Source organism: Camelus ferus, chromosome 15, assembly GCF_009834535.1.
Source record: "Camelus ferus isolate YT-003-E chromosome 15, BCGSAC_Cfer_1.0, whole genome shotgun sequence".
Taxonomy (NCBI): Eukaryota; Metazoa; Chordata; class Mammalia; order Artiodactyla; family Camelidae; genus Camelus; species Camelus ferus.
The window spans coordinates 36,162,496-36,188,281 of record NC_045710.1 but is presented as its reverse complement, the minus strand read 5'-3'; the positions used below and the strand labels follow the sequence as shown (position 1 = coordinate 36,188,281).

General features: G+C 35.6%; 1 protein-coding gene across 34 annotated transcripts in view; it reads left to right on the top strand.

Moving 5' to 3' along the window:
- The window catches only part of NRXN1 (neurexin 1), a 1,021,444-nt gene that overhangs the window by 717,143 nt on the left and 278,515 nt on the right, over positions 1-25,786 (top strand). For 32 of the 34 annotated variants that reach the window (XM_032497501.1, XM_032497499.1, XM_032497533.1 and 29 more), the window contains one exon: positions 10,902-11,083. In XM_032497501.1, coding sequence (XP_032353392.1) covers positions 10,902-11,083 — 182 coding nt within the window. Of the gene's footprint in view, positions 1-10,901; positions 11,084-15,553; positions 15,906-21,195; positions 21,343-25,786 lie in introns of those variants that run through there. The other 2 variants (XM_032497529.1, XM_032497530.1) reach the window with 2 other exon arrangements.

The following is a 25,786-nucleotide window of genomic DNA, read 5'->3' as shown; positions in this document are numbered from 1 at the left end:
CATTTCAAAAAAAAAAAAAAATTGAATCTGATGTTAGTTTGTAAGGTAAATTTAAATGAAAGAGAGCCAGAAAGATACTAGATCAGTAAGGATGAGTGTTTATTACATTTAAGATCAAAGGTGACACCATATGAACAATGGCTGTAAGAATGGAAATATAAAAGAAAAATTCAGGAATTCACATCTGATTGAATGAGCAGTTGTGGAAAAGCTGGATTCCAGAGCTGTAACGTATACCTTTCTATCGTCTCCAGAATCTAACATGATGTTTTATACACCGCAAATGCTTGATTAATTTTTACTGAGATTGTGGATGTCTTTAGTTCATGAATTATGGTGCTGCGTTGCCTTTGCATTCTCTTTCTACAGCAGAATCCTCCTGCTGTTCTCCCAGCATTTTGCTTTGCTTTTGTCAAAAATCCCAACTCCTTATTTTGAGTTAGTCTTTCCTGACCACCTCACTAAGCCATCTGGCTTTCAATTTTTCAAGCAACCTCTAAAATAATCTCACATAGGATTTTGTTGTTGTTGTTATGTTGGAAGAGATATGAATTTTTCCTTTCTAATGACCACTGTTCTCTGTCTTTTGACTCACCTTTTTCATCTCGGCCGCAGTCTGTACTAATTTCTGCACGTGTCAATATCACATTGCCTCTAGCTGTCAAGTCTCCTTAGTCCCTGTGATCTGGAATAACTCCTCAGTCTTTTTTTGTTTTTTCTAATCTTGGCTTTTTTTGAAGAATGCTATCAGTTATTTTGTAGTTGTATCCCTTAATTTGAGTTTCTTGGATGTTTACCTGTGATTAGAATGAGGCTGTGAATTTCTGGCAAAACAGTATAGAAATGATGTGCCCTTCTCTGCACGTCATGTTTGGAGGACCTGAATTCCGTGTCTTCTTACTGGTGCTGGTAATTTTGATTATTTGGTTACTGTGCTGTCTCCTGAGTTCCTGTGATGATTAATAAATTCTTAAAGCTTAAGGACTAGCCGGTAGCAGGTTATAGCCACCTCTTCCCTGTAAAATATGGAGAACTTTGGACTAGATTATTCAAGACAATTGTGGGATCTAATAACTGACTCTTTGATGGTCATCATTTCCTGGTTGGAGAATCTCATGACTGTTCATCAGAGTTGTTTCTTACACAGATATAATGAAATGGAGAATGGTGTTCCTTATCAGGACCATCCAGGCAGTCTGTCCCCTCAGCTGAGTTTCTGTATTTGACCCGTAAAATTATTCAGATTCCTGAGAAATAGGTATTGGCATGGAATTTGTTATATTCCTCTGAGAATCAGGAACCTCATGTTATCCATCATTGTATCACCAGTCCTGACTTAGTTCAAGCATTATATTAGTCTCTTATTTGTGATTAGTATATGAATAAAAGCACATAAGTTTGATGAGGAGGCCAAGAATTAAAGCAAGACCCCTTTCTTAAGGCTGCATACTGAAGATGGAAATTTCCATAAAAGATAACTCTGACATCTTATATAAGAGTTTGCTAATTAAAAACAAGTTCTGTAGATGATAAAGGGAGGGAATTCACCTTGGCTGGAATGAGAGTGAGAAGCAGGACTGAGAAGAAATCCAGGTACAGCAGAGAAGCATAAACCAGCAGAAGTACAAGTCACTTTGGGAGAAAACTATGCATCCTGCATGTGCGTGCCTCGGTGATAGAGCTGGAGCTTAGTTTGAAGTGACTTCTGAATCAGAAACTAATATTCTATCCGGTTCTAGTCCAAAATTACTAGTAAGTAGTTTTAATTGGGGCCTCATCAGGTGGAGAATGATTTAACTAGAGCAGATCAGCGGGAAGACAGCAAATCTAACTAAGATTAGAAACCAAACAAAAGCAAAACTGCTAGTTTTAGCCTAAAATTATTATAAATTTTATTGTTTATATGGTGGCCTCAAAGTAGTTCCAAATAACCACATGCACTTTTGTGCTCAGGATTTAGTTCCACTGCTAAAGGCAGGAAATGGTGTCACTGCCAAAAATGTATAAGATCTTTCTGGTGTAGAATAAAAGTGATTATGGTATTAATAATAAGACTTTGGCTTCCGTGTCTCTGTTCAGCCATTTGGAAGCCTCAGAATAAACTGAAAGCCGAGATGGCTTCTGAGGCAGGATGCTTGTCATAAAGCTTTGTAAAGGCCCTACACCTTTTAAAGATTCAGGCTAGACTCTGAAAATGTCAGAATATGAATGAATCATTTCTGCTAAGTGTTATTTCAGAAACTTTGAGTCTCCCTGTACCAGACGAGGGAAACCTCATTAGAAAAACTCTAGAAATGATTAAAGTGAGACCTTGATTTGTGAATTTTAGCTTATTTTGCCAAACAAGAAGCAGTCATTTGATCTTAGCTCTTCACTGGATGGTGGAAGAGTTCTAGGAATAGACTTGGGCACAGCCATCACCATCTGTGTGACATGGAGAAGCCACTCAATTTCTCTGGGTCTCCATTTTGTCATTTGTATAAGGAAAGTTTCCCTTAATCATCTCCAAGAGCATTTCAGCATTAAGTCTATGTTTATGTCAGTTTTTTTTTTAACCTATGATTTTTTTACACTATAATTCTAGTAAATTCTTGACTCTGAAAAACCTGATGGAAGCCATTCTTACAATTAATTTATGAAAAAAAAAGTAAATTTAAGGACTTCACTAGGCAATTGCAACCTTTACTGACAAGCTAATCATTTAAAGAATTTATTAGGAACTTACACAGCTTACCATGTGTTCTTTAAAATAAGATTTTTCTTAAAGTACTGGAAGGTATGATTTCTTCTCGCTCCATCCCTGCTGCCTCTAGCTCTAATACAAATTGATTACTGAATTAGTTGCCAGAGACTTTTTAATAAAGTTCACTTACTGCTTGAGGGAGTCTGGTTGCAGAAGGGAAGACATAAACATTTGATGTTCTTAGGGTTATTGGTTGTGGGATTGCTTTGCTTGGTTTTATTTTTAGCCCTAGATCATTTTGCTATCTTTATGAAGTTTCTTCTAATCTGATTGGCAGAAGGTCTACCACTTACTTGTTTTTCTTCTCAGCTGGATAACTTAAGATTCCAAGAGCCGTTTAAAAAGATTGCAGGACTTTGAATTTGATCTTGGAACAAGCTTGTCTCACTGGGCAGCTCAGACTATGGAGCTCAATTGTTCCTGGAGGGAGTATTTGCTAAATAACACATTTAGAGAGGAAAATAATGAGTAGTTTTGAGAGGAAGGTACATTGCAAAGAAACCACCAAGTGAAGTGTTACTTCTTGCAGAGATTTACTAAAATACTATTCATTGAAAATTATCTCAATATATTCAGCTACTTATACGACCTTGATCTGAAAAGATGTAATTGTTCTTGTTTATCATTTTTTCTGTTCTTTTTTAAGTTACCATTAACAGGTGCCTTTAAGATTGTCACCTTTTCAAGGATTTTTTTTAATAATCCAAAATAGATGTGACATACATGATATCTCTCATAAACTACCTTGCCTTGATATTTATCTTTAACACATAGGTCCTACCTGTTTGGGAAAAGGGGTGGTGTGTTTTCAGTGTTATATTTCTAGTTCCTTCATATAGTTGGCATTTATCAGACAACCAAGAGGTAGGCCAGCTCAGGAACATTTCTTATTTCAGTTAATTACCTTTTAAGACAGAAAAAGAGAATGACTTACCAAGTGGACTGCAGTTGACATCAATGATTGATTATGTAAAGTCAGCTTTTCACACCACCAGTGGAATCGTTCATGTCTCATTTCTATGAAAGCTGCCTTTTTGATTTTGCAATTCATAGTCTGTGCAACTATTTGTGGTAGCCCTGAACAAATGTCTAGGATATGGACAAGGCAGGTCATGCATGAATCCATTCATATTCTAAAGAATTACTTCAGTTATTAAAGAAGAGCACACTGGTTTTCCAAAAATTGAGTACTTTTTTTTTCTATGTAGCATATTCTTTCAATAAATGTCAAAATATGGAAATGTCAAATATCAAAATGAAAAATATACATGACACATTTCTACATATATTATTCTTGCCGTGATCACAAGAGTATAGAATTTTTATTACAGAAAATATAGACTGTAGGGAAACACAGACTGTTTATTTTTTTAAAAAGCTTCTTATTCGAGAAAAGTTTTGGGCCAATAGGCAAAGGGAAAATTGCCCTACTTTGTCATTGAAGTGGACCGTTACTATTGAAATTATCTGTAAGAACAATGATTCCTGACCTTATAGGAATCATGATAGCTTTTACTGTTCCATTTTCTTGATAGTTTTATTTTGATTAAAGTTTCGTATTGAGTAAGCATGTAGCATCTTTCATCTTAAAATGTTACCTTGGCTGAGCCAGAGCTGAATCTCATATGGGCTAGCCATCTGCTTTCATGCCTTCCAGGTCAACTGTGGAATCTGAGTGGTTCAGGCTCATTTGATCTCATTGAAAGTTTGGGAGAGGTTAATTTTTTATTTTTTATTTTTATTGAAGTATAGTCAGTTTATAATGTGTCTTTTTCTGGTGTACGGCATAATAGTTTAGTCATACTATATATATACATATATTCATTTTCATTGTAGGTTACTGCAAGATATTGAATGTAGTTCCCCATGCTATACTGTATACACTTGTTTATCTATTTTATATAAAGTAATAAGTGCAAATCTCAAGCTCCCAGTTTATCCTTTCCTACCCTCTTCCCCCTATGGTAATCATAAGTTTGTTTTCTATGTCTGTGAGTCTGTTTGTTTCACAAATAACATTCATTTATCTTTTTTTTTTTTTTTTAGATTCCATATATAAGTGATATCATATGGTATTTTTCTTTCTCTTTCTGGCTTACTTCACTTAGAATGACATTCTCCAGGTCCATCCATGTTACTGCAAATGGCATTATTTTATTATTTTTTATGTCTGAGTAGTATTCCATTGTATAAGTATACCACAACTTTTTTTATCCAGGGGAGACTTCAATTTTTAATGCCTAGTGAGTCCTCACAGACCCTAAGTCTTATTACTGATTTGTACGGGGTTCAAAAATCTTTGTGAAAGCACTTGAACCAAGTTCATGATGAGTTTTTAATGAAGCATTGTGTGTGCAGTAACTTACACGATGTCACTATCAGGAAATTCCCGATTTTGGTCAGTTTGCATTCAGTTTTATAGTCAACAGTTTTATTTTTTTTAATCGATGAATTTCCTTAATTCCTAGGCGTCTAGGGTTGTGATGGAACCCTCAGTATGCCACATATGAAACACCTCCCATTGTTCCTTCTCTCTTGAATGTCAATATGAGCTAATTGCTCACTTAAGGCTTTCATGACCTAGGAATTACCTAAACTCTTCCTGACTTTCCTTTCTTTGGTCTGATTCAGACGATGGGGCCAGTATCTAAGCCATTTCAGTGACATGCCATGTTTCTTGCCTTGTGTCTTTTATTAAAGATCTACCTGCTCTTTTACTCAAAGATGAATGGGTAAAAACCCTGCCTCATTTTCTGGCCTCTTTAGCTGGTTGTAATGCATTTGTCAGTTCTACATCTGCCTCTTCCATCAGGCATCTCAAATTGTGATATGTAGTCTTTATTTTCCTTTCTTTCCTAACTTTTTTTCACCCTTCAATGCGTCTGTAGCATTGAGGGCTATATCCTTATTCTTAATATTGCTAATGGTGTTATTACTTTTTAGATTTAGGGTTGATTACGTGATTTAGGTAGGAACTCCTATTACTCTGATTCCTTTCATCTTTCCTGATGTAATGCCCACCTTTCCTGAGTTTTAGAAATTAGGAATCTGTGGTGCTCATGAAATAATTCCTTGTGATCTGACTAAGAATTTACAGGAACGTAGACAGACAATGAACTCTTGTTGCTTTAGTGTACAAGTAGGATTGTTAAGGGTTATTCATTTAATTTTTAAAGTTTTATTAGCAATTTTGCTATGGTCTAAATTTTTTTCATACAAGGTGGCCTTCTTATTGTTTTTGCTTTTTATGAACTTTAGTCAGAGGAATGCCTCCAAATAGGTAGAAATTGTTTAGGACATATAAATTTAACAACAGCCTCTTGAGGAGGCTGTAGGAAGAATAAAAGCTCCTCTTCTTTATAGTTGTTTTACTTCTAAGTGCCATCTGTCTGCCTGGCAAAATTTCCCTGGACAAAGTGTTATATCCCTGTTACATTTAATAGAATCACAATGGCCTGAATGTTTCATGTTGGCTACATGATGACATTTGAAGAATTATAGGCTTTCAGAAAAGGACCTTTTATTCTTATACTTCTTTTTATGAGTTAGAAGCAAATTTATTCAGAAGTTAATTGTATTGTTGTCCATGTACCAAAGATCCAGAGCAACTGATAGTCAAGTGGACTCGTACATGCAGATTAGTTTTCTTTTTCAAAAAGGCTCAGCCCATTTGAGGGAATATATTAGCTTTTGCAGAAACAAGTGTGGCTGAAATAGGCATATTGAGGGAGGAGATGGTTGGCAAGAAAAAGGAGAGGAAAGAGCCCTTTATGTAAATAGATGCTAAGTAAAAATCTAAAAATATTTTTACTGTAACTTCACAGGCAGTTCAAACATTAGAAATAAGAGTCCATGTATACTTTTTTTGCAAACGTTTATTGCAGTGTAAAGTATGTGACACTGCTAAATTTGCATCTGATGGAGCCAGCTTTGATAATGAATTTGGAGTGAGTAATATAGACTTGCTACACAATTTAAATGTGAAGATTACTGAAAACCACTTTAAGTTTGAGTCATCCATACATTTGTGATGTGATGGCTGTTAAGGTTAATTTGCTATAAATCCATTGGTAGTCTCGGCACTGCTGTGTTAGCGCTTGCATTATAGAAGCATACGTAAATTGTAAAGGTGCCACATTCCTCCACGTCCCTCTCCATGTTGATAAAACGCTTGAAACTGTGATAAAGATGTACTGTTGCTGTACATTGAATTCACTTTTATAATAAAATAAAACATGTGTCTATAAAAATAACATTTTTCAAATGAACCCAGATGATAGTTCATTTTGTGTAGACTTACCCTTTATTTAACAGAGTGAATTTTTTGTATCGTGCTGTGAATCTTACAAGGCTAGATGTTTCATGGCGATGAGCTAATACTCTGTTTCTCATGAAAGCTCCCATGTAATGCAATTTAATATCCTTCTTATTGTCAACTATTAATGAATGTAAATAATAGAATAGGTTTATATCACAAAAGTGCTAATCCAAGGAATGAAATACTGAAAAGATTAATAAAAATTGGGATGTGGGAAAGCCATTTCTTAAAAGGCATTTCATTTGAACACAAGTCTGAAATGAATCAAACTTTTCTAAAAGCTCTTATAAATAAAACAGTGTTATGATATTGGTTATTTTATATTGTTAACATACACACACACACGTACGTCATCTGTTCTCTTTAAAATGTATTGTGCATTTACCATATGCCAGAAATTGGACCAAGATATTACTGTGCAATATCTCATTTAATTCTGCCAGAAGCTCTGTGAAGTAGACGGTTTTAATATCCCCAAGGATAGGAAATCCAGGAGTTAGAATAAATAGCCGGGTCGATTTCATGTAGCTAATAAATGATAACACTTGCAATTTGAACCCAGGTCTGTCTGACTCCAGAGTTACATTCTTAATTTCTTAGTACATAATGTACTTTCTGCAATAAGTACATCATGTCCTTGGTTCAGAAAAATGCATGTTAAATGAAGTAGGTTTTGACACTTCAGTCATTTCATCCACTGTATTTTATTGTGGAAGTATGCTCATATATTTTTAGGTCACCAAAATAGAGTATATTGTAATTTTCTATCTTGATGTATGGAGGGCTTTAAGAACATACGTTTTTAGAGTTTAATGCAAAATGATTTTTTTTTTAAAGCCAAGATGCTTATAGAGGTAGGTAGAAGAGAGCTAGGTGGGGGCTGGACATCTAATTCTCTCGCTTATGAGGACAATACAATGCACTATTGTGCACACAGAAGAGAAAAGAAGAGAGATTGATTTCCATTATGTATCTGAAGGAAAAGGACACTAGGAATAATTGCCTTGTTCAGCACATGGTAGTACACTTGTTTTTGCTTGGTTTTGGCAAAACCTAAAGAACTGGAAAGTCAGACTAAGAAAGACAGAATAGCTACTGGCATGCCAGTTGCCAAGTCTTAACACTTATTGGAAAAGGTTGAAATATGAGATGAAATCAAATCTTGAGTAATAATATTTGTGTTGTGACATTTATCTTACTGAAAATATAAACCTTTAAATTCTTATCCTCTAGTTCTATATAACTGAGTAACTAGAAACTTTCACAGTTCCACAAGTTTGTGAAGTGTACCCTAAACTAAATGTTAATCTACATATATTAAATGTTCTGTCATTTCACATTTACATGCTACTTTTTTCTTTTTTTTTTTTTTTAAGCATTGAGAGGTGAAAGGACAGTATATGATCATGAGGTGCAAATGTCACTTTATGGATATGAGACATTCGAATATGGTAACAGTTGGCCTTGCTAAATTCAGACAGACAAATCCAATTAACTTTTTCTTGACTGTCTTATTATGATAACAGAAACATTTCTGTAATAAAAAAAAAACACAGGAGTAGAATCTGGATACTAGATTTCCTACCAGCTCTACCAAGTTAGCAACGTTAGTTACCAAGTCAATCCTCATGACTACATTGCCTCAAGTGTGACATGAGAGTACTGCTTGCTGTATGTTCCATCCAGAAATAGAGAAGAAATGAAAACAATTGTTGTGAAAGTGATTTTGAATGTTAAAAATTATCATGTAATATATGATATTGTTACTTACTCTGGTGATTCTGGGAAACATCTGAATTCTTAGATATGTTTTATATTGTTAAGCAACATCTCTAGTTTTGAATATTTTTCTTAATTTACATGAAATACAGAGTTATTATAGAACGAAGTTAATTAAAAGGAGAAAAATAAAATCAAGGACCAGCACTCAGATTACCACTACTTCCTTTCATAGAAATCTTTATTTTTATTTATTCTTATCCTATTTTTTAATCAGTGTTGGCTTTTCTGAAACACTTCATACTTACTCGTCTGCAAAAATTACCAAGCAGAGGGATATTTATTAAGTAGTGCTCGCTTGTTAATATTGTGATGAGCAAACCTCTGATGATATAGAATGGTCCTAGAAGGCTCTGGCATTTCTGATATACAGCTCTGTGTATTCTGAATTTTCTTTGCTTGCACACGGGCTGCTACCTTTGAACTATAACTTACCCATTCTTACTTGAGAGAGATAAACTTCTTTCATGCATTACCATTCAAGGAAATAAATAAGAAGTACACAGCTTCTCTACCATTGCATTTTAAGAAGATTAATGTTATCTGATATGTTTCTTGGGTCAGGTCTACCTACCAAGACTTTTTAACCAGTCAGGCATGCTCAGCATATTGCAGAGATCTTTGGGATTTCTCAAGGGCCTGTGGAGATGTCTCAGACAGAATACAAAGAGTAATTGGCTCCAAAATACAAAAAGAAAATCTTTGATATCATCAGCTATTTACTCAAAGGTACATAAAAGTGACATTAAGTAAACTTCATTTAATTGGTTTGGTAATCATAGACACAATAATTTGTAGATATCTTGAAAACATACTGCTGTATACTAAACTTTTACATATAAGCCTTACTCTTGGTGGATGCTGTGTTTCCATACACACAAGATGTTTTCTGGCCTAAATTTTTGTCTTTAGTCCTCTTGCTTTCCTTACTATGTTAGGCACATAGTAGATACACAACAAATACATTAGTATCCTTTGTTACTGGAAGGCTACACTCCCCTCTATAAGCTGTACCTAAAGGTGTATACCTGGGATAACTAAACAAGTATTTCTGTCATCCCCTTTCCCCTTTAGTGTGTAGAAAGATTCATTCTCCTTTATATGTATCTTTGTATGTCTCTTCCAAATATTCTGACTCGAAGAATACATTTTATTGCACTAAATGAGACGGATGCCAATGGTGCAATTAAATAGGACTTCAGTGCCTTGGATGCCTAGAAAACTCATTTGAAAGGAAACTCTTACTTTAAAAGATGTGGGATGGATAATTTACTGACATCATTACCATAAAGTAAAATTTGAACACTTAACCAAATGAGGCTGTGACATTATTCTTATTGCTGTAAGACAAGCATTTGCTTTGGGGAAAAAAATGGTCTTTTTATGGAGCTGGATAGTTTGACAGCTACTAGATGTAGCTTGTTAAGTAAGATCCAACTTCTATGGATGGAATCTATTATCTGCGTTTTCTTGACATGACTCTTAGGTCTCATGGCTGTTCATCCATTAGTTATCATCTGTCATATGTGAATAGACCCTTTCCCCATAAAAGTTGATTCGTCGCATACTTCCTTTGATTTGCTTCCCTGTGCTGTATGACCCTATCACATCTACATGCAACTTTTGTTTCAAAAACAAGTTGATATATGTTTCTGCTCCTTTTTGAAGCATCTGAAGTCAATGTTTCCTACTAAACTATTTTTTTAAACTAGCAGGAAGAAAGAAAATCCCATTACATTGTGTGCTTGTCCAGCTCAGTGGAGAAAGCAGTAATCCCTCATTTGTTCTGAAGCACCTGCTGGTAGATTTAATGAGTGTATTAAAAACTGAGCTGCTCTGATATATTTTTTAAAACTCTGTTCTCGTTCTTGGGCATGTTTGATTGAAAACTGTTATAATGGTTATTTGCTCTGACATAGGTTTTATGTTGTTGTTGTTTTTATTTTATTTATTATTGCCATAGTGTAAGTTTTATAATTTGCTGATATGTCAGTATAATAAACATGGGAAAGTGTCCACTAGATGTATTTAGACTAACCTGTTTTGGTTTTTGTTTTCCAGCTGGGACAACGTATATCTTTAGCAAAGGTGGTGGACAAATCACATATAAGTGGCCTCCTAATGACCGACCAAGTACACGAGCAGACAGACTGGCCATAGGGTTTAGCACTGTTCAGAAAGAAGCTGTATTGGTGCGAGTGGACAGTTCTTCTGGCCTGGGTGACTACCTAGAGCTGCATATAGTAAGTACTTTTAAAATAAGATTCCACTTTCAGTTTTTACTGTTAGCTTTTTGTAAATAACTTAAAATTCTGCCTTTTGGACATTTTCCTCCCTAGCAACCAATATTTTGTTACAGAAAATATAAGTATTTTCTAGAGGTAATAGAACCTTGTATCTATTACTGTTGTTAAAAATATTCTTGACAATAGGTTTTTTTTCTTTTTAAGTTATGAGTTGATTTCAATCCTCTGTTCACAAAGAACTAATTTAGATGTGTTTTTAGTGACTTTAGGCAGGCTTTCCAAATTAATGAAAAAAAAAAAGTTATTGTTCAACAGATACTATTCCATCTGACTGGAAGCAGGAGGTTGTTAATACTGGTGACATCAAAAGATCTGAACCATTGTCCATGTTTTTTTCCTCACCTGAGGAAAGAGTTGTCTAAAGTTACATGCAGTGGATAAGAGAAAAGGAAACTTTATAGAGATATTTGGGGAAAAGGGCAAAAAGATTATTTTTATGTCATCTTATACTTATTTTGATACATAGGCTTCAGGAAAATACAGTGGACTATTGCCATTTATATCTTGAGACCATGCCTTTTTCTCTATGCTCCAAGCCTCCCGCAAGAATTTATTTAGCACATAGTAAAAGGCAAACAGCAGTTGATGAATGAAAAGCTTTCTTTACCTTTTAAAGTCGCCATAACTGATTACAGCTTGGGGATTCTTCCCTATATCTCTGCATTCAAAGAGTTACTAATATGTATGGTTGCAATTCTTTATCTCCTCTCACAATATTTGCAAAGAATCACACACAGTCTTTCATTGTCAAGAGATATTAATATGTTACTGATATATGAAAATAACAACCATAGGAAAGTGTTATATATTCAAAAAGTCTAAAGCATTCTTATCATCATAGTTCTTGGTCTGAATGCTCTATCTTCTGGAAGGTTCCAGAAGCATATCATTCTCTTCATCCCCCTTTCTATTCTTGAGGTATAATTTATCTCTTCTGTTTCATGTGATTATATAAGTTTGCTTTGTTTTGTTTTTGTCAATTCCCACAAGTTCTCTCTTTACTTGCACCCATGACTCAAAAGACATTTGATTAGATCAACATGTTCTTCCCTGTTAGAAACAGGCCTTCAGGCTCTCATCCTAAAATGATTACAAAAACCACCAAACACCAAAATGCATTATCCACAGACTTTTTGCTGGGTCTTAATTATCAAAGTTTTATTAATTTATTTTCTTAATCTTAGTTTCCATTAGACTTGTAGAATTTCCAACAAGTGAGAATTTACAACTGACCACAAGAGCCGAATTCATTTCTAATCTTGGGGAGGGGAGGGGGGAACAACAACAACAAAACCTCAGCGCAACTATTATTGAATTTGTCGTATATTTTCAATTCAAAATGCAGTTGTCAAGATGGGAACCCTTGGAAAGTAATTTCAGCTGCCTTTCAGCAAATATCAATCAAAAAATTGAAAGCATCTGGATTTTTGTAGCATCATAAATAAATGATCAGTTGAGATAAACGTAACTAATGCAGTAGGGAATCTTGCTGTTTAGAGTAATCTCAGCTTTCTAAATGCATTTGCTCCCTCTTGATTTAAGAGCCTTGCTACTTCAAAAAATTAATAAATAAGAAAACAAGATCTTTTCCTCCGGAAAGAAATTACTTATTGATCCATAACCAATTACATATTTACCCTGAGAAACATTTCTGCAGTGATCACTCTCAAATCATAAGGGGCCATGTTATTGAATTACTCAAACTGCTGTTGTTTGTTTTATGGTGAAAGGGTTTTAGTCTACAAGAATGGATATTTCTTTCCAATTCTGGTCAACTGTGGCCTTAAAGTCCTTTCGTATGTAATGGATTGGCTTTCTAGATGTCCATACCAGTCCAATACCTCCCAAAGCTTCTTTATTGGCCATGAATTTCTGATAGCTGTCCTGTGAGGGCCTCCTTCTTTCTGAATCTCCTCTCTTGGATTTGCCTGGCCATTCACTGTGAAATTAATGTTTGCCTCTACACACCCTTCCTCTTGGATTTGCTGTCTTCAAACTCTACCTTGATCTGAGCCTGTCCTTGATTAGGAAATTGAAAATGGACATTGGTTTCTTGGGCTTACCAAACACCGTTGGTAGTCAGACCTACTCACTCCTGAATCAACTACACGTATCCAGTCTTTGTTCAAATTTGGCCAACTAAAACTTTCCATCTCCCTCCTTTCTCTCTCATTGCCTACAAGCAGTGATCAGTCATTTGTGACTCAACAAGTTGCTTACATGGAGACAAGTAACTTCTTTCCATGTTTCCAGCATACAAACAAAATTAAGCCAGTGGTTTTCTTTTTTTACTATAAAGTTTACCTTTAAGTCTTTCCCATAATATTGGGTATATGGAAGAGAAAGGGAAAGAGGAGTTAGATATCAAAAAAGTAAGAGAGAGAGCAAGGGAGAGAAAGGGAGAGAGGGAGAGAAGGGATGGAGGGAAAAAGGAAGGAAGGAAAGGAAAGGAAAGCAAAGTGTCTGGGGATCAAAGTTGATGCCCACCTGTGATGGGGACAGAGGTATTCTTAATAATGGTACTTAGATTTGGGAATAGTCAAGGGCTATTTTATCAAGTGATTTACATACCTTGGAGTCTAGCCTGATTCTCCCCAAATCATTTCTTCTGCTTCTTTCAGGATTGGAAATTTAAAAGAAAAATAACTTTTTTAGAAAGAGTACTACTATTGTTTGATTATGAAAATAGCTGACTTAAAAATGTGCCTGATACTATCACATATTATGTTAATCTATAAAAGTTAGAAATTTTGGTTATTCATTAAACTTCCAAGAGAACTTCTATAAACCTTGAAGGTCAGCCAAGTATAAATTATGTACTGATCTTAGTTAAAAATTAATCTTATATCCTAATTAATGGAATTAACTAATAAGCTAGAAAGTTGATTGTACACATTAAAGGTGCTCCAGTCTTGCTGAATTACATGATGCCACTTCAGTTAGATAAGTTTGAAATCTGATTGGAATATAATTTCAATGAAGATATGAATATTTGACATTGTTTATTATCCCATTTTAAGAAATTATGTTTGATTTTACTTGAAAATATAATCATATTTAAATTTTGATGAACTATACCCTTAAAATTTAACAACTTAGAGTTAAATGGGTTTTGATTCAGGTGGCCTAGTTCTTACAGATGGATTTTTTTTTTTGCCATATTAATGTTAATGCTACCACTGTTAATATGAATGTCACATGATAGTGCTATTGAAATTTATAAAGTTCTAAGAGGGGAATGTGGAGGAGATAAACACATGAAGTGAGGAGCAATTGATTATTATAGTGCCTAGAATACAAGTGCTCAATAAATGTTTTCTGATATAATGAAAGAATTAATGAATTATATATTGAAAATGTTATGGCTTAGGTTATGAATAGATTCTCAGATTTTCAGTAGTCGAAGTGAAGTCATAGATGCAGTTTAGTTTCTATCTATATAACTCTGTAGAAAACCACCTACCTTCTTGTTTACAATATAGAAAAAGTGTTACACTCAATACGTACCACATATATTATTGAAGAGTTATGTACTTTTATTGATATTATTTTCTGAATTTTTACCTAAGATGATTATGGTAGTTGGTTGTTTCAGGAAAGTCAATGATGAGAATTTTTATTGGATGAATAGTAATCTCTCCTTAATAATTACATTACTTACTGGAACTCACTTATATCATGACCTATTCTCTAGTCATTTCATGTTTGTCCTTTGTTTTCAAATAGAGATAAACTTTCTGGTAGCATAGAACATAATTTATAATAATGATGATTAATAAGAAAAATAATACAGAAATACGGCTTTTCATCATTTATGTCAGTACATGCTAGTAGCCTGTGCAGAAATATTTTATGAGTAATTAATATGGCCCAGGCCTATGTTTGAAAGCTCTGTGGATACAAAAGTAAATGAGCTCACCACTTACTACTTATCTCAATAAATATTAGTTGGATGAATGAATGAACAAACCAGTTGGGATTCTGGCCACGCAGTAGCTTAGAGTATTCATAGTAAACAGACTTTGTCCCAAAGTGACTAGTGTTGGTTATTTCTCCATCTTGGTATAATTTCCATTTCCTCCCTTTGCAGTTTTTACTTTCTTATCTGCATAGTACTTGTAAGAATGTGGACAAAAGATAGGTTTTTAAGATAAAGAATATAAAAAAGGGACTTGGGAATTGTGAAGTGTTTTATGCACATTTAAATTAGTAATGTTGATAATTATTTAATCAATATTGAATTAAATAAATTCTTAGAGGCAGTAAGCAAAAAATTAAGTCTTAAGTTTTTTATAATTTATGTGATATGTCTAGAAATTTGACCGATGTAGTCACTGGAGAGAAAATATCTCTTACATATCAGTCTGGTGACGTTAATTGGAAATTACTTAACCCTCTGACTTCCAGAAGAAAGCACTGGAAATGGGTGCTCACTCACTGCCATGAATCTGAATGTGTGCCTTGGTTCTGACCAGAGGAAATGTGTGGAGGGTGGAGGAGAGGGTGAGTGGAGAGTGTTCTTTGGAATTCTTTCATCTTAGGAGCATGAAAGAGCATTGCTAATTTGATTACTGAATTGTTGTACCTATTTGCCTTAAGTGTTTCTTCTTTGTACTTTGCTGGACCGCAAGCCTGATTTTGGAAACCAAGCTCTTAATTGATTTTGATTTACAAATACACCTTTTGATCAGTGGTTTTAGTATAGACTAGAAGCACAGTATATTTATAGTAAATATTGCATGTCCCCAAATAACTTATCAATACTGTTGATGTGTCAAATCTTTCTCATCATTTTCTGCCTCATTATATTTAGACTACTTATGCCATATGAAGATTAAATTAAAAAAAATCTTTTTAAAGTCAGTAATTATGCATGGGTGCATACCTATATCAACAAGATAAAACCTAATTATTCCCTCACAGGCTTTTCTGCAATTTAAACTATGTTTCATCTGAAATATTTTTAACCAACAGATTCACCTACTTTAAGAATTTCACTTTGCCATGTAATATTTAAATTAAAGCCTGAAAATCATATATCGCAGATATTTTAGTTGGTTTTGTTTTTTCCTGGCTCTTACATGAATTAGAGAACACGTGGCTTCTTTGACGAGAATTTTATTTTCTTTCTATATATTTTATTGGTTTTTTTGTATATATATTTTTATTGAAGTATAGGCAGTTTACAATGTTGTGTCAGTTTCTGGTATACAACACAATGCTTCAGTCATACATGAATATGCATATATTCATTTTCATATTCTTTTTCACCATAAGCTACTACAAGATATCAAATATAGTTCCCTGTACTATACAGCATGAACTTGTTGTTTATATGTCATATATATATATATATATGTATCAGTTAGTATCTGCAAATCTCTAACTCCCAATTTATCCCCTCCCACTCACCTACTACCCTTGTAACCACAAGTTTGTCCTCTGTGTCTGAGAGTCTGTTTTCTGTTTTGCAAATCTTCTTTGCCGAGAATTTTAAAAGAAAGACTAAAGTAACATCTTTTTCACCGTGTGTTGTAAAATTCTTCCTCAAGCTTCTAAGGTATAAGGCATACCTCTAAGGTATATTATCTTTGGAGGAAAATGTGCGAAATGATGGTCACATTTCTGTTGGCTTACGTGCTATCCAGATAGCTTGAAACAGTTTCTGTTTCGGGGAGGGGTGATGTCAAGGTGAATTAATACAAATTCCTCCCTTCATTCTTTGTCCTTGGAAGTCAGTTCAGTTTATCATTTTCTAATTTACTGGATGCCACCTTTGAACATCTGTACATCTCTCTGAATTTGCTTTCTAGATTTCTAGAATTATTTCCTCCTCTGAAATTCTATTGCTGTGAAATTTAACAAACAGAACCAAAATAACTATTACTGCCCACACCTCCTTATTCCATATACTTACCACTTAGATGCTTAAACGGCTGCCTCACCTTTTCAGTTATCTTCCTGTCTCTGTTCCAAATACTTTCCTATCCATTTTATATGCTCAGATTAATTTGCTAAAGTGCTTCTTGGATTATTCCTCTGTTATTCTTCTTTTAAAACACATCTGTGCTTCCCAGTGTGCCATACAGGTAAAGGCACATTCTGTGACTAACATTTAATATCCTCGACCTTCTGGTCTTAATTTCTCTTTCCAAGTCCATATTTCCACACTTCTATACTTGTCTTTCCACTCCAGTGAAATGTATTAATCCATTCTTTTAAGAAAGGAACTCCTGTTGTCCTTTCTTTATTTCTGAGTCTGTCCAGAAAGTTTCTTGTCATCCTCTCTCACTGTCTAGATTCTGCTTAGTCAACAACTTCTCTGTTTAAACATTGGGTGCTTTCCAGGTTGGCCCTGAAATCTTGTAGTCCCCTGAGCTAGCAGAAAGAAACAGAGAGCTCAGGAACTTCTTTGGAAGAGCTGCTGAAACAATGGCCAGGGTGTTACCCAGGCAGGGAAAATCTTGGACATAGATTCTCCTCCCATCTGTGATCACTACTCTTCTTGATGTATTGTTTCGTGTTGGACCCTAAGCAGTTTTACAGAATGGCTTCAATTCTATTCTGTTAGCCAGTGATGAGTTGCCTTAGAAAACTCCTTTCTTTTGACAAACCTCCAAAATAAAAGACCTCTTGTTGAATTTTTCCTGACTACTGGCTACACCTCCATTTCTACTGCAACTACTATTTTTCAAAAGCCTCCATTCAAGAAACATTCCTTTGGCCCATTCAGTACATCACTATTGATCATCTATAAGGCAGTTCATTAGCTACTTATTTCTGTATAACAGATTTCTCCACAACTTAGCAACTTAAAACAGCAAACATTTATAATTGTATACAGGCTCTGAAATCCAGGAGCAGCTGAGCTAGGATATTAAGCGATTTCCAGGAGAAGACGTGGTTAAGATCTCCCATGCTCAGAACGTAATCTGATGTCTGATAGGTTCACTTGTATGATCAGAATAGAGTCTGCATGTCTTAGGAAAAGAGGATGAACAACAATGAAAGCATATGCTAGCTTTAAGATGAAGGATGTTGGCTTTGCAGGAGTCTAAACACAATACAGATTGGTGGGAAAAGAGTAATGAAGACATTGCTTAAGGGTTAAGGACTAGTTTGGAGAATGCATACTGAATAAGGAGTCAGGAAAACTCCATTTCTTGCACACACACACCAAAAAAACCATTGAAAGCCATAAACAGAATGCATGAGAGGAGTAGTTAAAAAAATATGGACAGGATAGTGAACATGTCAGCCAAAGACCAGGAATAAGAACCGGAAGTGATGCTATGGCATTGGAGTCCTATTAAAGCTGATGTTGGGCCACTTCAGACACAAGCCGTTCATTTCAACAGAGGAAGGAAGTGACCTAGATGAATATACTCAGGGACATTCAGGTTAATAGGAGGCATAAATAATCTGCATTTTAAATCAGAAGCCAAGAAGTAGAGTTAATTTTCACTAGGCCTGAGAAAATTCTTTGGATGAAAACGTAAGCATTTCCAGAGGTGGGAAATGCAAGCGCATTATCTCTAGGCGCTGACGTTAGGAGGCAGTACGCTAGACCTGGGGACTCTTGGGTCACGAGACAGAGGAGGCCTCTGCCCTACTGGAGAGCAGCCAGATAAGCTGTTTAACCTCTCTGCTGACAAAGCACAGCCTGGAAGAACGTATTCCTCAGACTCCTGAGGAGACACCTTCAGGATGGGCCTCTCCTGTGGAAAAAAAACCCTTCTTCCTGAACCTTCCCCTTGCAGCCTTCTTGCCCACCAGAGACTGGAAACACAAGACTGACAGACCAAAAAAGCTCTTTGGTGGAAAACCAAAATTTAATTGATTATTAAGGCTTTTCGTTCTATAAAAAGAAAGTTAACCTGAATATTCCTAAAATTCTGCTCTACACTTCAGCCAGCAAATGCAGACTGCTTAGTCCTGGATGCATATCTCCAGTCCTGAGTTCCCCTCTGATCACCAACCAGCATTTCTACCTGGGTGTCTCAGCACCTCCACCTGGGTATCTCACAGGCAGGCGCCTCATTAAACACTGAACTCATCATCTCCCAACTGCATATCCATCAACACGATTACAGGTTAAAACCTTGACATCTTTCCTGTGCTGACTTTTATGACCTGATCTATCTCTCACTGAATTCCAAGAAGATCTTTGAATCAGTACTGTCCAATAGAAATATAGTCTGAGCCATGTATGTTCCTTTAAATTCTCTTAGTAGTCAAGAAAGAAAAAAAAATTTTCAGATGAAATTAACTTTTAATGTATTTCAATTAACTCTATATATCCAAAGTATTGTATTTTAACATATCATCAATACATATCTTACTATGTTTTACATTTTTTCCCTTACTAAATTTTTTATATCTGACGTGAATTTTACACTTACACATACCTTTCAATTCAAGAATCTAAATTTGCATCAGAAATCCTGTATATTTCATGAAATTTCCAGTTGTAAATGTAGATTCACATATCTGATTTATTGTAAACATACTTAAAACTGAATCAACTCTCAGTTTTAAATTCATATCTAACTTCATTACAATTAAATACATTTTAAAATTCAGTTTCTCAGTTCCATTAGCCACATCTCAAGTCCTTAACACAGCTTTAGAATTGATCTGCTTTTTTTTTAACTAAAATGTGCATTTTTTAAACATTTTTTATTGAGTTATAGTCATTTTACAATGTTGTGTCAAATTCCAGTGTAGAGCACAATTTTTCAGTTATACATGAACATACATATATTCATTGTCGCATTCTTTTTCAATGTGAGCTACCACCAGATCTTGTATATATTTCCCTGTGCTATACAGTATAATCTTGTTTATCCGTTCAGCATATGCCTGTCAGTATCAACAAATTTTGAAATCCCAGTCTGTCCCTTCCCACCCCCTGCTCCCTTGGCAACCACAAGTTTGTATTCTGTGTCTATGAGTCTGCTTCTGATTGACTCGCGTTATTACTGCCTTAAGTGAGTGGCCTCTTCTTGAACTGGTGGAATAACCTACTCGCTAATCTCTGCTCACAAGTTTCTTCCCCTTTCTAATCCGTCTCTGCACTGCCACCAGAATGACTGTTGTAAAATAAAAACTTGGTTATTTCAACCTCTGGTTTTAAATGCTTTATTGCAGTGGGTCTCTCAGCCTCTTTTAGTTCAAGACATACCTGCCTCATAATATTCAGCCATCTCTAGCAGTAATTGTACTCACTTAGAGGCAAAAAAAAAAAGCTCCTGAGTGAACAAAAGCAGGGAGAGTGAGGCACAGAGCCTGACACTCAACCCGTAATTCCTCGCGTTCTCTCTGCTCTGCACGAGCTGTGTCTCAGCTCCTCACCTGCTAGCAAGGCTGCTCAGGGCTGGGTGTGGACTCCCTGTTCAGGCTGTCAATTTAAAGTCTCTCTGTAATGTTCGTTAAGTAGGTGTTTCCAATGTTTGCTTAGGGTATGGGGAGAAACCAAGTTTTTGTTTTTCAAAATTATATAGACAGACACTTAGTCGTTTACTTCTTCTGGACAAAAAAAAAAGTCAGTTTTCCAGAAAAGAAACAGCCAAAAAAAACCTTTACTTTTTTTTTGTAGTCCTTGTACTCTCTTCTGTTTTTGGAGGTAATTTTGTGAACCCGGCAAATTTTAGATTCAGATTAAAGTGTTTAAGTTCTGATGGCAAAGCCTTCATTCGTGGTGAGCACTGTGATGTTGAGCAGAAGTCAGTGTCAAGAGGGCAGAACCTCCGTCTAGTCTCTGCATCTTTGTGTTCCCAGAGTCCAGGAGGAGCCTGGAATTTAGCAAATGAGCAAAAAGTGTTTGTTGAAATATTCTTTTGCTTCTAGAAATTCTGTCAATTTAAACTGCGTGTGTACATTCTGAAAATGTTCAAGGGGAATCTAAATAGGTCAGTGCTGCTCTGGTCAAGGGCATGGTCTCCTTCAGGGGACATTGGTTGATGTTTAACTTGAGAAGAGTTAATTAGAGACGCAGATCTCAGTTAACTACTAGCATGTCTCAAATTCATTATGTTGCTTCTTCATAGATTGGTTTTTTGAGGCAAGATTCTGGTGACCCAAACCTTCACCTGTTCTGTTGAAGAACCACTGACCTGTGTACTGCAAACAGTTCAAAAGCCAAACTCCTTAGCTGGATCTTCGTTGAAAGCAAAATCTGGGCTTATTTTCCAGCTCTATCTTCAGCTACTCCTCATGCCAACTTGGACATGTTCTCTCTTTAATAAAATACATGCATTTAACATACCTTTGTTTTTTTCAAGTACCTTTCAGGGCACTTGGAATACAAGTCAGGTGAGTCCTGGCTTTTAACATAAAGGATCTTAGAATTTAAAGGGTGCATTTTATTCTCATGGCATATCAGCTACAGAATGTAGGCACAGGCTGATATTTCAAACCTTCACGCTGTAGAAGCACAATTAAAGGTTTTCAAACTTTATGAAGAGGTCTTTTAAGTGTGCATTTATGAAAGCAACCAGTAAGCTCCTAACTATCCTAACTTTACATATGTTACCCCATCTAATGTTTATAAAAATCCTATGAGTAAAAAACATTATTCTAATTTAGTTAATGAGGAAAGGAGGCACAGATCACACAGCCTCTAAGCAAAACCAGGATTTAAATTGAGACAGTCTGACCCCGAAGTCCACGTGCTCAACCTCTGGGCCTTACATGTGTGGTGCAGGTAAGAGTACAGGAGGCAGTCCCTCATCAGGTTACACTTAGTTAGAGACTGTCCTTGGTTTACTTCATGTAGTTTTGTAAAGTCAAACAACCCCAGCATACCACACATCACGTGAGTTACTGAGCACGCCAGGTATCAGCTACATAAACTATTTTCTCTAGTTAAATAAACAACTAGAAAATTACCTGGTTGACTAGTTGCTGCAAACATTTTGTAGTTAGCGAGCTAGCCTTTGTATGACTTGATTGATTAGTGTGATTTGTAAATTTGAGGCGTATATAATTTTAAGGCAGAGAAACACAATTTTCAAAATAAAAATTGTATCAACCCTGAAAAGACAGTCAGCAAAGAGAGACCTCCCAAGTGCCCGTTTCTCTCTTTGAAATGTTCCTCCTTCTTCTCACTCTTGCTTGCCCACCTCTCCTTCCTAGTCTAGTGACTTTTATTCATCTTCAAGGTCTGGATCATATATTTCATGTATTTGTGAAGCCTTCCTTGTTCCCCTTAGAGAAAAACTGATCATGTCCTTTTGGTAATGTCATAGCACTTTGTTCTTAATTCTGTTCCATCAATTACCACAGACAGTTATTCTGTGTCCTCTCAGTCCATTCAATTGTGAACCCATCAAGGTCAGTGACCATGTACTATGTATCTTTATATCTGTATTTTCAGACACTAAAACATAATGTATTTAATGCTACATATTAATAATGTTTACTGATGAAAGAATGTATGTGTGAGTGAATGGAGGCTTCTTTTTGGCTCATGGCCTCCCTTCCCTTCTTGTTGGTAAATTTCCACTGTGGTGCAAGAACTCACATGAGGCACGCTCTCCTTGGAGCCCAGGATGAGGTAGACTCCCAAAGGGTAATGGTGAAAACATGTGACACTCTCCTGGGCTCCTCTACGGAGGCCGAGTGCTGGGACCTATCATGAGATGGACTCATTATCCACATGGTATTTTCTCAGGGAAGGAAGACTTTGCTCATGTTAGACCATTGGCCAGTGCCACTCCCAGGTTCAGATATTCCAAATAGGTGGTCAGTTCTCTGAGATTTAGTATGCTTCTTCTCTGCTGTCTGTACTGTTTTGAATATTTATATAAAAAATCAGTGATATATTTCCCTGCGTTCTGACTTGAGAAGAGTTTAATCCAATTGAAGAAAGAAAGAAACAAAAAAATCTCTGGTAGTCAATCCTAATTGATTAGGGTTGTAGAAGGTAATTAACCCCTACTACCCTGGCAATTTGTCCTCTTTTTTTTTTTTTTTTAATCCTACTGGGCCAATCTCTGACATTTGCTTAAATGATGGAGGTGAAATTGATTTTCCATTTATGAAAATGTTTTTTTAAAAAATACTCATTTTATTTTTTGAGGCGGGGAGGTAGTTAGGTTTACTTATTTATATTTAGAGGAGATACTGGGGATTGATCCCAGGACCTTGTGTATCCTAAGCATGTGTTCTACCACTGAGCTATACCCTGCCCCCTTAAAAAATACTTTAAATTAATATATATTAAATGTTTGAAATTCTAACAGCAGATTATATTAAGTAGGGTTAAACTCCTCCTCTAAAAGCAGGCTTACTCTATTCATTGGCTTAGTAAGAATAACTAAACAATTCTATTTAGCATGTATTGAGTGCTTACTATGGACCAAACACTAAACACTTTGCATAAAAATCATATTTCATCTAATATTCACAATAACCTATTGAGGTATGAATCATTATCTTAATTTTACAGATGAGCAAACTGCATTTTTGAATAATTGACCTAAATCACTTAGCTAATGAGTAACTGTGCCTGATTTGGAACCAGTTCTGTCTAACTTCAGAGCTCCCTTTTTCTTTTGTGCAAAGAAGAATGTCAGGCTGGCCCAGCTGCTTCTTCAAATGACCACACAGTCCAGATTACCAGTCCTAAGTCTGCGAGTCTTTACTGTGCGTTGCGCTAGTGAGACTCCTTCCTCGTGGGCACAAGCCAGAACTTCTGTGTCCCTCAACACAGAGGCACTAAATAACAATAGAGTGCCATGGCACAGCGTGTGATGTTTGTATTAAAATTCCTTTAATGGGTAGAGTTATGGGTATCACTGTTAGTTTTTGAGTTGCGCCTCAGGGTGGGACTAGACTAAGACTGTCAGGAGAGTATCAGCCTTACGTGTGGATGGATATAAAAATAGCCTGCAGTGCTCTGGAAACTGGCTGGCGCAAAAGCTTTCAGCCTTTCCACAGGTTCTGAAGCTAGTGCGTGAAAGCCTAGACAGCTTGACCTACTTTTTTTTTTTTTTTAAACCAAAGGCAGAGTGGAGTCTCTGTGTATCTGAACATGTAAATGATGGGGGAGAAAGGGAATTTGCCTATTGCTTGTATCTCTTGCTGATTGGACATCTTCCCGACAGAAGTGTTCAAAGGAAAAGTATGTCATCCTGTTCATTATGGTTAATAAGCAGTAAAAGCAAGGCGTTGGGGGCTCCGATCCCACAGGGCATCAGCAGAGAAATGGGGTTATAATTTTAGCAGTTACATGTGAAGTAAGGTCAGACAGCCTTCCGTGTAGGTTTCAGAGCTGAGTTCATTTGATCTTTAAGAGACAGGCATCACAGAGAAATTTCACATGCAGAAAGAACTCTAGCTCCTCCACCAATGCCTAGTTCACGAACAGTGGTGTTAATTGGTTATTTATACTTGGCTATTGTGAAGGGTGCTGGATAAATGAAGTGGCTGAAGGTGCATTTTGGTATTTAAAATTGCAACATAGGTGTTGTTCATTATTATGCGAGAAACATACTGCAACCATCAGCTTCATAATTAACTAGCTTTCCAGTGAACTTTCTCTTCAGTAAACAGTATTTCTATTATTTAACTGCTCTTTTTTTAATGTAGTTTTTTTTTGGATTATTCTAAATGTCTAGACATAAACTGGATTCGATAGATTAGTGACGCATAGAATTGGGTCTGCAAGGCCATAATATTTTATGACAGGCTCTTCAGAGGAAGTCGAATTTTATCTACTGTCCTACCTATTTACTTTCCAGAAAAAGACCATATTTTTAATAAATTTTATTTTCTTAGATAATAAAAGTACTTATTGAAAAATTTAAATACAATAATGAGAATAGACAGTTAAAAACTGATATTACCAACACTTTTTCTGCAGCATCTAAAATTCTAGTCATTCATTTTATGTGCATAAATATACGTATCTTTTCTTTTTTGGGTATGTGTAAATAGTTGTATATACTGACACACTTGAACATTCTTTAAAAAGACAAAATGTTTTCATATGATACATACTATTCTGCGACTTGCTTGTCTTATTTAACATATTTTGGACATCTTTCAACTTTAGAGCACATACTCACATTTACTTTATAAGATCCTATTGCACATATATACTGTAATTTGGCACACCATTCCCTAATGGTGGATATTTTATTTAATTGTTTCAGAATTTTTAGTATTACAAACTAATAAAATTTTTAATCTTTTAAAAATAATGTTTTATATATATGAACACATTTTTTCAGGAAGATAAATTCCTACAGTCAGAACCACTGCGTTTATTGCAAAGTTGTCCTTCAAGGAGATTGTACTGTTGAACCCTTCCACCAACAAGTATGTAAAGATATCACAGTCTGGGGTGCTTTAATATAAAGACAAACTGGCCTTATTATTTCTTAAGACATTGTGCTCCATAGAATGATTTTCCTCTCTGGCCTATTTGATTTGAATGTGTTTACATTTTAATAATTACACTGGTTTGGAGGTGATCCCAAACCGGGGTTAGCTTCGGTCACCATTTTTCTCATATTCTTGCAGCATTCGCAGAATAGCAGTCTGCTGAGGAAGGTAGGTGACAAGTTCAGGCATGCTGTGGCTGTTTTTAGGAAAGGAGCAGCTACAGAGTTTTCTGGGATGAGCCAGGCAGGC